Genomic DNA, 12,840 nt, shown 5'->3' on the forward strand with positions numbered 1-12,840 from the left:
CCTCTTAAAAAAGGACAGAAACTGCTTTTCCTCCCTCCTCATCTCCTGCTTCTCTGCATCACGCACGAAGGACTGTTGCTTCTAAAAACCCTCACACCCCATGAGCTGCTGCTGTGGCTTCAAGGAGAAAATAAGACAAAAATATTATAGATAGATATTCAGATAATAGTATCATTTTTGTTATTTCTGTTTTCATATCTGTGTTTGGTGAGTAGCACTTCATGTGTGTTGCGTTAAAAGTGCTGTGGCCTGTATAATACCCTCTGAAAGACAGGGCAGTCAGCGTTTCTTTCACACATGAGCAAAAGGACACACAGGAGGGCACATCAGTGTTGAACAGGCCTGAGAGGAAGGAAAGAGAGGGGGGAGAAAAGAAGCAAGGAAGGAGTGAGGAAGGACGTACGTGTGATAGAAAGGAGAAAATAGTGAACCAGGGTTTCCCTGGGGAAATTATAAAGCAAAGGGGTAAGCCACCCAGAGCCTGATGCGTTCAACATCTCTTGGTCAATTTAATTTGTAGATGACAGCCTAAAGAAGTCACTTTCATAAAAGCCACCACTTGCAACACCACTTGTTCTTATTGTAGTAACAGTAACTTAATACAGCTCTGACATGTTGTAAAGAGAGTGAACAGTAAACAGAGAGGCTTTTATCAATGAGATAAAATTGCACTGGATTATACGATGTTAATCCCTCATGCTTACAGTAGGCAGGCAATATAAATCCAGCACTGACAAAGCAGACTCCAGCACTACCAACAAGAAAATACAGTACTATACAATAGTACAGCACTGGTTCTCAACCTGGGGGTCCCCACCCCCTTTAGGGGTCCCCAAAAGTGCATAGGAGGTCATGAGGCCTTCTTGATTTTAATAAGTATGAGACAACAAAAAAACTTTACAGTAGGCCTAAGTTTTGTGAAGGAAACTAAATGTAAATGATTTGGGGTTTTTTTTTGTAAAGTTTAGGTTATTATTCAAAATATAAACATCAAAAAAAGTCTCACAGGATAAGTGCACAGTGAAGACCTGAACACAAGCAAACAACCAGGGCTGACAGATGATTGCCAAGCGTAAGGGAGAAGAAAACTGTCAAAAAAGCTGATTAAGTATGTATGATTGTTGAAAATTAAAAATACATAATGAAGGGAGAGGAATCTTAAATCTTAACTTGTTGTTAAGATTATCACAAAAACCCATCTCTGATGCAATATTCACAGGATTAATCTGCTCAAAATTCATCCAACTTCCTTACTTATTGTGTTCACTATTTGGGTTAATTGTAAAGTTTATCAATTGTTTGAAACTGTTATTGTTATGCAGTGAAAGTAATATATAATATCAGTAAAATGTGTGACTTAGTCAGGGGTTGTCAGTTTACTCAATGATAGAGAAGGGGTCCATTAAAGGTTTGGAACCATTGGTATGTTGTATATTAAATGGCTATTGCAACAAAAAATGGTGACCATAAATGTAATCAACATAGGGTTTAATTTCACTCTGAAAGATTATGACTCATGTCTTTTATAAAACACTGTCAGAAACTCTGCAGATTCACAAAAGATTGCACAGCTTTTGCAGCCAATAAACTTGCACAAAAAAAGACAAAAAGAAACCTTGCAGTTCTCAAAGCACCTGCAAAGGGTAAAATGCACCCTATGCATTCTATTTGCACGTATTTAAATGAGATAACATGCATATATTTGGCTCAAAATTAGCCCCTTTCTATGAAAAATGAGCCTCATTGCAACTCACAAAGATCAGTGCTAATAGCCACACGCAGTTACAGTCGAAAAATTATGTGCTCTCTGAATGTCTTCAGAGAGCTGGTGGTAACTGAAGTGCATTTATTAAGGTTTGTCACATCCAGACTTTCCAGATTTCCTGAAGGTGGAAGGAAAGCCTCTGCAACTCATTGGTCAGAGCCTGTAGCTCGCCATGTGAAAATGTCAGTTTTCTTTTTCTGTCTGCCATCGATCTGCCTACTTTTCTCTTGACACAAAGGCATCATTTTTACTTTGCCAGATGAAGAAAAGCACTCACGTCAAAAAAAGGCAAATTGCACCCAGCTGCAAAACTTTATGGGTGTGTTTGCGCTGTAATAACATTGACATAACATCGGTTACTAGTGATTCTTTGTGAATTCTCCTTTCTGTGTATTGCTGAAACAATTAGTGGATATATTGATTTGTCAGTTCCCCAAAAAGTTTGATAATAGATTAAGCATTCATTAAGCAAAAAAAAACCAAAAAAAAAAAACCAAAACTAGTTCAAATGTTGCAAATGTGATGATTTGCTTTTTTCTCTGTTTTGGTTTGTTTCATTGTAATTTGAATACATTTGAGTTTTGGATTGCTGTCGGGGGAAAAAAAGCAATTTAAAAATTTCACCTTGAGATGTGCGAACTTTTATTCATTTTCACTCAATACATTTAAATGCACAGTTAAGTCGAGCTGCAGTTATGGTTCAACTAGGTCATTTAATTGGATGACTGTCCTTGTCCAAGTATACAAGCATGGAAAGGGAATCAATTTATTGACCGAACTTTATCTGTATTAGTATTAGTATTGGACCTTTTTCCAGTTGACCTATTACGTCACAGACCAAATAATCCACAAACAAGTGAGCTACGGTTAGCTAGTGGCATGTATTTTGTATGTATTTTAAAATATCTATCTATCGACTTCCAGGGTGGAGCGCAGAGCGCCTAGGCCAGTTTGGGTCTAATTGACTGTATACATGAAGGAGTAATTTGACTCTCAATCGCATTATCTGGGTGTGTTAGTCCAACATTGACAGGTTCAATTTAGTACAATTTCAGTCAGACTTTTCATGTATTTTAAAAGTCCGGTTTTAGCAGGACTGACACAATAAATTGATTTTCTCTATACTTTGTCATTATACATCTTGAAGGATTAATAAAATAATGAAGAAAAGGGGGATTAACCAGTTGTGAAAACATTAGTTGCATTTAGATCGGTTCATTGTTTGAAATAGCAGGTCGTGATTTACCGTACACACACATACGGATTGATCGTGATTGATTATCAATTGTTAATTTCAGCTTTGTGTGTCATAGGTGTACAAAGAGCAGGCAGAGAGATGACAGGTGAATGAATGAATAAATGACAGCAGAGGGAATCTGCATATATTGCAGAAAATTGCTGACAGAAAAAACCTCTGGTCAGCGTGTTTCTTCTGGAACTGCTTAATTCAAACATTTGCATTTCATTCTTTACTTTATGCATTTGGGTAGTAAAAGTTTGGCTTGGTAGCATTGTTAAGTCTAAGTGCATCACTGTTTTTATATCTGAATGTAAATTATGGGATGCACAGAACATGTGCATCTACTGCACTAAGACAAAATAGAACAATACACTGAATACTTTTGCAAATATTAAAGGGACAGTTCACCCCAAATTCAAAAAACATATATTTTTCCTTTTACCTGTACTTCATGCAGGGACTATTTCCTTTCTAGCAAACTATACCCACCCCGTATTGTATCACTGCCCAGAAGAAAGCTTACATCTACAAATGGAGGAGAGGCTCGTGGATGTGACAGCCTGAGATGTAAACATTAATGATGTCCTCCTTGGCTGAGCAGTAACATTAGCGAGTTCAGTGGTGCTAGGTGATCTAGCAGTAGATGCATGCTTCCTTCTGCCCGGTGATACGATTAGTGGGTGTAGTTTGGTAGAAAGGAAAGTGAAATTGCTGTTGAGTTTTTCAGATGTTCTTTTTTCTTTGTATTGGTGCTTTAAGCACCATAAGCCGAGTGCCATCTAGTTCCGTCATATTGGAGAGAAGGCAGACATCTCTACTGCTGATAATATAGTGCCAAATAGCACTACAGGTAAGTGGAAAAATATGTATTTTTAATTTTGAGGTGAACTGTCCCTTTAGACAAAGCCTCAATACAAGTACTTTTTTTCATCTTGTGAGAAGGATTGAGCCTGCCTTTGTGATTTAAAGACTCCGAAATATTTTTCTGTCACCCCCTAAGCCACTCTAAGGAAAAAGAAAGGTGGTAAGTCACTGTAGGCATTTTTAAGTCTGATCCAGTATTTCCGATGATTGATTTATGTCACTACCTTCCTCACTCACATCACTGTGATTAACTAACACTGTTCTATTTGTTGACAATTTATTTTGATTTTTCTATAAGAATTTGTCTGACAGTCAAACCAAATGGTTTTACCCCTGTGGTGCATTTGCATGATTTACCAGCATGTTCTCATCCCAAGTCGTCACATATGGCCGCTTTGTCAGTGGCCTTTCACGTCTACATGTTAAGCGTTAGGTGTCCTCCTGCTTCTACTGTTGACATTCCGAGATGCTGCAACCAACACCAGGATGTCAATAAAAGCACAAGGTTAGGTTTCGTCAAGAAAGGCTGGTTAGATTTAGAAAAAACATCATTGTTTGGCTCCACATTCATACTGGAAGCAAACACCAACCTCCTGGGTGAAAGTCCAGGGTTTGTTGGACTCATCCACCAACCCTCACACCCGTCCTATAGGGACTATACAGCACCTTATATTACGATGTTACCTGCAGTATTTCAACCTGACGCTGTCCAGCGCCATACAGTATCATACTGCCATCTGGCAATCGGTGGTGTATCATAACATCGTAAAAAGTTCAATCCAGCTGCGTTACAAACTGACACTGCCTGGTGGCCACTGCAAAATGTGGCTTTTGGTGTCTGACGCTGAAAATACTGACAAAGCAGTGGTAGTTGACAACTTCAGAATGAGAAGAGGCTGGATTAACAGTTTGTTTTTGACTCCAGCTTTTCTGAACTTCATTGTGTTCTACATGTTGCTGGTGCATGTTTTAATGTTGTATTGATGTTGACTCGGTTTAGATATTGCACTGCTCAGGTGCTGAGTCGTCCCATTATTCACTTTTGATTACAAAGAAGTAGTTCACCTCGGAGTGCTTCCTAAACATGAACAGCAGAAAGCCCACATTATCACATTTCTGGGAGAATTTCAAGCTTCAAATGCAATGAAACAGAAACAGCCCCCGAATGAGGGATTGCGGAACAATTTACTTGTGTGTGTAAGTGTGTGATTGTGCATATGCTAGCATACAAACCCTATTGTTGTAATCAGTTTGTTAATCTGACATGATCTAAAGCTTTGTTTCTTTTATTTATGTGTGCCTTATTTTTTCCCTCCTGTGTCATTGCAGGCTTGTGTGTGTCTCTATGTGTGTGTTCGTACATATGCGATTGTGTGAGGAGGGGGAGGTTTATTCCAGGAAATGTTTCACTCACAGATAGGTTTCCAGGGCAACCGTGTTGCATGTTGCCTGATATGCTGTAGCAGCAATCCAACTGGGAGAGCAGGGAAATGTGCATTTTCTCCTGTTGTGTGTGTATTTTGTGTTTTAGCTGTTAACTGTAGTTAAGGTCATTGACACTCCTTTCCTCCCTTCCTCACCTCTCTCCTCCCCACTCCTCTCCTCTGTGTGTAGATGCGCAGAAGAAGAGGATTGTTTTCCAAGTCACTCTAAGTAATCACTCCCCCTAATGCATGGAAGCTTTTTACATCTGAGACAGAGCTAGCCAGGGAGGTCACGCAGTACGATGCTAGATCAGGGCTAGCATGTAGCTTCTCTGAGCAAAACCTTTTAGGTGGACACTATCTGATGGCATCATCACACACCAGAGGGAAGTTCACTTCTGCCAATTTTGCCGTTGACATCTTTCCCACGTTGCAGACTCCAAAAAGAAACAATTATGAGAAAGAAAACGGCAAACTTGACAGACCTCACATTCATTGTTCATTTTACATTTACTGAGGGAACGACCCTGAGAGTTGGATGATGCTGCGGAGTCGGCTGTTTTGGAAAGAGCTTGCACGGCTTGCAAGGCTGGACACACCTGACACATTTCATTAAAGTCTTCCTGCCCCCCAAAAATTTGTTTCAGTGTTGTTGTTTTTTTGTGTGTCTGTTTCATCTGCAATTCAGTGTGGAAACACAAGGAAGGGTCACTGTGAATGATTAGCTTGCATTTGGCCCCATGAGAAACTTACTGAGGCTTTGCAAGTTCTGTCCTGCACCCATCAGTTTTTGTTGCTCAGGAATTCTGACTCATTTTATTTTCCAGACAAAGTTGAAGAGATGACGCATGCCCAGAAGACCTCACCTGTTGATATGAAGATTGCCACAATCAAACCACGCCCATCCAGTCGTTGTTTGGTGACAGCAGCTGATATGAACGTAGGTGACAAAAACTGAAATGACTTGACATTGAAAATCTATGCAAAGGTGGAACATGCATAAATAACTGTTAAATTATTACATTTTTAAGAGTGAGATTAATAATTACACAGATTATACAGTATATTATGGTGTTCTTTTGTGATTCTGAAGGTGTTGTAGTCTTCTTTTGGTTTTGAATCTATTAAATGTGTTTAGATGAGTGTGTTTTTGGCAGATGACATCCCTAACGGAAAAATACAATTCTTTGAAATGTAATTTGTTTTCTATAGCAGCAGAGAGTCATCTCAATATTACAGCAATCCATGCGTTAATGTGTACACCTTCCACAAATACAAAAGAAAACCTCAAAAAACTATTTTGCAAAACATAAAACAGATCTGCAAATATGCAAATGAATTTCCTTCATTCATTCATCCATCTTCTTACCGCTTCATCCTCTTGGGGGTCGCAGGGGGGCTGGAGCCTATCCCAGCTGACATTGGGCAAGAGGCAGGGTACACCCTGGACAGGTCGCCAGACTATCACAGGGCTGACACATAGAGACAAACAACCATTCACGCTCACATTCACACCTACAGACAATTTAGAGTTATCAATTAACCTAATCCCCAATCTGCATGTCTTTGGACTGTGGGAGGAAGCTGGAGTGCCTGGAGAGAACCCACGCTGACACGGGGAGAACATGCAAACTCCGCACAGAAGGGCTCCCACACCCAGGATCGAACCGGCAACCTTCTTGCTGTGAGGCGACAGTGCTAACCACCACACCACCATGCCGCCCCTGCAAATGAATTTCACAACTTAAAGAAAGTATTAAAGTAATAAATTTACAAATAAAGGTATTTGTGAATACCTTCCTAACATTAACAACTTTTGAACAGATATTTGTGAATCCAGGTTTTATTTGTTGATCTCATTTCTGCGTTTGTTCATTTTTTGGGAATTTGTGTATTTGCAGGTCTGTTTTATATTTACAAAATATTTTTTGTGAGTTTACAAATCTTTTATTGTATTTATGGAAATTGTTTTATATTTACAAATGTACACCCAGATTGTCCATCACCTAGCACAAATTACATGAAGACAAATGGACTTATTATTTGGATTTTATGGACCTTATTTGTGTATTTGCAGATCTGCTTTGTGTTTGAAAAATGTTCTTTCAGTTTTCAAATCCATTTTGTACTTGTGGAAGTTGTTTTAGATTTTACGGATTACACATTTACACACAGATTCTCCTCACACAAACAATACTGACACAAACTGATCTCCATATCTGTGTATTTTCAGGTCCATTTAATATTTGCAGAATAGTTATGTAAGTTTACAAATCTTACTTTGATTTTTTGAGAGGTGTTTTCTATAAACAGATTACACATTAACACACAGATCATTGATCTGTTCCTATAAATATTATTGAGACAAAACTATCTCCACAGTTTTACAGCAGATTGTTTACAGCGTATTGTGTTCCATAGATAACTCAATCTAAATTCTGTGAGTGTTGCTCTCCACAGCTTGCAGAAAGGTAATCAAGAGAGTATTTCTGGGAATATCATTAACAACATTCTGGTTTGCAGTCCATGTATCATGACCGCCAGGGAGTGGCAGTGGTGCCGCCCACTGTGCCAGGGGCCTTCCTGGGAATACCTGAGAAGGGCACTATGAAAAAGCAAAAGTCCATAGGTATGATGTGTGTGCCATAAGTGTAAGTGTGTGTGTGTGTGTGTTTGGGGGGGGAGGGGGGGGGGGGGGGGGGGGGGGGGGGTGGGGGGGGGGGGGGGGGGGGACGGAGACGGAGACGGAGACGGACGGACGGACGTGTGAGTGTCAGTCTGTCTTTTTGTGAACTGCATGTCCACTACCTTGTGGTTTTGGCTTGTCGTAATATTCTGTTAATGCTCCATGGACTCTGCTCTGTGTGCTCAAGTAATATTAAAACTAATTATAGATAAATTAGAATGATCCAGTCAGCAAAGTGTGCTTTCAGGCAATAATATTGGAGGTCATTAAGCATATGCTGAAACCTCACTCTCACTGCTGTACTAGAGGGACGTCATGCGGGCTAATGATACTCAGCGCTTTTACTTGGCAATGTCATCATTATTATAACAAAATTTAAAGGCTTTTTTGTATAATCACAATGAAAGCATTTTAGCACATTCTAGTTTGTTGACACTGGTGTGTGAACTAAATAGTGTCACTTAATGACTAAGTGATGACAAAATAAAACAGTAGGCCTTTGGCCTTTGTGAAAATGATCAAACTGGGTTTATATTAAGCCAAACAGTGGACCGGACTGGTATACACAATTTTGTTTGTCATGTTCAAAAGCAAATGGGCGTCTGACTATCATGTAGCATCACATAACACCAGAGCTCTCTGTCCACACTGAATCCATTAAATATGCACTAATGTTAAGTCACGTAAAAAAAACATAAATATCAGCTGTGCACTCGAGATCATATTGTAGACATAACAGGTGAGTAGCCTACTTGCTATCTTCTTATTTTAAAACAAAAACACACGTTTTATATTGTGATATTTACTGTAAATGACAAACAATAAAGGCAACAGCAAGTAGCCAAGCCTATTTAGTGTCAGGACAATGTCTCATGCCAACGTCAGTTTAATGTAAAATATTGATGATACATCTTGTTGATATTTAGTTTGTTTTCAGTTATTAAGTAACCAAAATCCAATGTCTTCCAAACATTTCAAACTAACATCATTTTAATGCAGAATAATGACATTCAGTCATGAGGTATGACAAAACCCAACGTCTGCAAAATGTCATAATTTTAACATCCACACAGTATGAAATTCTAACATCATTAGATATTTAAAATATTGTCAAACCGATTTCCATTCCAACCAGAAATTTAAGTCTGTTTGACCTAAGAATCCAATGTCTTTCCAATGTCCTTATTTTTACTTCATGAATCAGCTGTTCCTCGCCCATTGCGGTGCTTTCATGGTGAATGAAAGATATATGAAAGTTCAAAACGGTGCCTGCAGCCAGTTAGGAAACTTCATTTGTTGGCTTCAAATCCAAAATGTTGTCATATGGGCCCAGTTTTAGTTTTCTTAAGATTCTCACTCTGTCCTGTCCTGTCTTGTCTCGTCTTCCCACAAAAAAACGCATGAACTCTTGCCACTGAAATTTGATCTCCTTCATGTTGCCAACACCAGCCTGGGCCTGGCAGTGAATTGCACAGGCCTTTAGACACTAGTGGCTTTGTTAGTCCGTTTATAAATGTAATATGATGCTAATCATTTTGTCATATTGCTTATGACTAATGCAGTATGAGTTGGATTTAGCGCTGTGACCCCATCAGCACACGTTGCTGAGGTAGCCTGCTTTTTAATGGGCCAGAACACGTCATAATAACAAATACCTTTTCAGCCAGTTTGCATAAAATCACACCGGTTTAAGCTTGTAAAGCAGACCTGACTGACAAAACTGGAATAGTCAAATTAGCTCAATATTAAATTTCCACTTGCTGCAGCAAACATCTTATAGCTGGCTACTCCTCTTATCTATCTGGCCTCTCACAGATAACGGGAACCCCCCTCTTGGATAAAATAAAGGTTAAGAAAGAGCTCACATCAATAAATGAGACATTTGCTGTGTAAAGAGGAGGCCATGCTGGAAATAAAAAATAGGGATGTCTCCTCTAGGTCCTCACATAGTTTTTCTTTCTCCTCCATTTCTCCAAGGTACAACAGAGGATGAGAAACAGGGATTCCTCACACCTCCACTACTCAAGTTCTCCCGCAGCCTCTCTATGCCCGACACCTCAGAGGACATCCCTCCTCCCCCAGCCATTTCACCTCCTTCACCACCTGACTACAACTCAGCTGCTGGCCCTACACCCAAGAGCTACGGCACCACACGACCCAGCTTCACCCAGAACTCACCCAATGCGGTGAAGACCATTAGCCGAACCACTGACGTTGGTACGTTAAGGCGTGGCTATTTCCGCCAGAGCTCAGAGCAGTTTGAGAGCACACGCACTCGAGGGCGCACACCAGTGCCAGAGAACCCTTACTCCGAGGTGGGCAATAAGACACTGTATGTGCCAGCCAAACCAGCTCGAAGAAAGGGCATGCTAGTAAAGCAGTCCAACGTTGAGGACAGTCCAGAGAAAACGTGTCACATGCCAGCAAGCCCCTCTGGCGCAGTTTCCATGCCTACTACGCCTGTAGAACGGACATGCTCCTCCATCCCAATCCCCACAATCATCGTTAAGGAGCCCTCCACCAGCAGCAGTGGCAAGAGCAGCCAGGGTAGCAGTATGGAGATTGAGCCCACCACCCCTGAACACCCACCTCTCACACCCACTGTTTGTGGGAGCGGAGGGTTGCGTCCTGAAGACCCTATGTCTCTAAGCAACCCTTTTGCAGCAGCCATTGCTGGGGCAGTGCGGGACCGGGAGAAGAGGCTAGAGGCAAAAAAGCACTCCATTGCCTTCCAGTCAATAGACATGGGGGATGATGACTTTAGCAGTCCCACGCCAACCCCTCGCCTTCGCCAGTCAAAGTCCATCGATGAAGGCATGTTCAGTAGCGATGAGCGGCTTCGAAGGATATTGGGTCCTCCTGCAGCACAGCTTGGGCCCCCTGTTGGGGGCGGTAGTGGCAATATGACAGATTTCAACACCCCTGAGCCCACGGTGGTGCGGGAACCTCTAAACACCAGGACGGGCCAGTGTCCCAACCTGGACAGTCCTGTTAGTCTCCCATCCACCCCTCCTAAGAGCCACTATAGGGCTAATGGGACCTACCTCCATCCTGTCACCGGCAAGCCCTTGGATCCTAATTCTCCACTTGCCCTGGCCCTGGCAGCTCGTGACCGAGCCATGAAGGAGCAACAAAACCATCCTCAGAATCAGCCACCAAATCCTCCTCAGGTTCAGCAAGCACCCAAGCATGAAGCCCAGTCCCTTCCAATTCAGCCAAGCCACAAACCAGACCTCAACCAACCGCTGTTCATTGACACCAAACTGCGCTCTGGGATTGAGACAAGTTTTGCTGCAATCTCCACAGCAACCATGGGGCGGCCTGGCCGGGGTGGCCTGCGGAGGCAGATGACGGAGCAGAAGTATGAGACTGATGGGGCACGGGAAGAACGACAGCATCAGGCAGTTGAGGAGAGAAAAAGCGCACCGGCAGATGTGGCAGACGCATCACAGCCCAAGTCAGCCGGGCTGTTGATGGTCCACACCAGCAACGAAGCAAATAACAAGGTCAACAACCAAGAGGTCGAGGGGCAGGACAGCAACAGGCCATCTGAGCTTAAGGACCCCAACCAACCTGATCCTCTCAATGCTACAACTCTGTCCGTCAATCCCCAGCCACCTTCATCACGGAGGAGGAGTATTCCCTTAGGGGAGTCTCTGGATGAACCCGTAAAGCTGCCCTTCCGCATCCCCCCTCCCCCTCTGGCCTCAGTTGACATTGATGAGGATTTTGACTTCTCAGAGCCCCTCCCCCCACCGCTGGAATTTGCCAACAGTATTGACATTCCTGATGATCAGGCTAGTGCCATTGCAGAGATGCTTCAGCAACAGAGACGGAATGGGGGACCACCTCTACCCCCCTACCATGCTCATGCCCCACCACCTGTCACTGATCAACACAAACGGGTGGCAAACAGCATGCCCCCCTCATATCCTCCTCCTCCACCTGACTCAGAGTCAGGGGTGGGTGACTCGGGCATCGAAGAGGTAGACAGCCGCAGTAGCGGGGATCCTCAGCACATGGAGACCACCAGCACCGTTTCCAGCATCTCCACCCTGTCATCAGAGGGAGGCTTCTGTGACAGCGCTCTGGAGAGCCTTTATGCCACCGCAGACGGACACGCCTTTCTGGTGGATCGCCCCCCTGTGCCACCCAAACCCAAGGGCAAGTCTGTCATCAACAGAACATCGCTTTATCATGACGCTCTCATTGAAGAGCCCCCAGAGTCCTATGGGTCACCACCTCAGGCCCCTCCCCCTCCCCCTTCATCCTCTGAGCCTCCTAGGACTCCTACTCAAAGGACATCCAAGCTGTGGGGTGATCAGCCCCCTGAGCTGCGCAGCCCCCCATCCACACCAGACTCCAAGAACACCGTTATCACCGAGCTGAGCTCCATTCTGCAGCAAATGAATCGCGACAGGCCAGCCAAGCCAGGAGAGAGCCTTGACTCCCCCACGGGGAACAGGGGGGGCTTCGGAACAAGGTATGTAATTAGACAGCCCTTAATCACTTTCCAAATTCTGATGTGTTTAGTGCTCCATGTTTTCGTGACCTACACTGTTTACATCAGTCCCAGACCTTTCCTCACCTTTGATTTTATTTTATTATTTCTTACAGTGGTTTGTGCGTGTATAAGAAATTCATATATTCTAAGGGTTGTGAAAACCCAAACCCTTGTAGTGTTCAGTGATATCATGGCAATATGCCGATCGCAGTATTTGCATGTAGCATTGTGTTAAAGGAGCTATATGTAAGAAATCTAATGCAAATAGTTGTAAAATCCTCCTAATATGTCACAGAGACTAAGGAATAATGTTCATATAACATACTGATCTCACCGACAACAATAGTACAGCCAGAA

General features: G+C 42.5%; 1 protein-coding gene across 1 annotated transcript in view; it reads left to right on the top strand.

Annotated features, from left to right (window-relative positions):
• LOC126388145 (SH3 and multiple ankyrin repeat domains protein 2-like) overlaps positions 1-12,840 on the top strand; it is a 276,219-nt gene that overhangs the window by 236,912 nt on the left and 26,467 nt on the right. Inside the window, exons 18-21 of the mRNA XM_050041059.1 lie at positions 4,006-4,029; positions 6,121-6,233; positions 7,817-7,922; positions 9,957-12,462. Coding sequence (XP_049897016.1) covers positions 4,006-4,029; positions 6,121-6,233; positions 7,817-7,922; positions 9,957-12,462 — 2,749 coding nt within the window. The remainder of the gene's footprint in view (positions 1-4,005; positions 4,030-6,120; positions 6,234-7,816; positions 7,923-9,956; positions 12,463-12,840) is intronic.

This window comes from Epinephelus moara, chromosome 1 (genome assembly GCF_006386435.1).
Source record: "Epinephelus moara isolate mb chromosome 1, YSFRI_EMoa_1.0, whole genome shotgun sequence".
In the NCBI taxonomy this organism is placed as follows: domain Eukaryota; kingdom Metazoa; phylum Chordata; class Actinopteri; order Perciformes; family Serranidae; genus Epinephelus; species Epinephelus moara.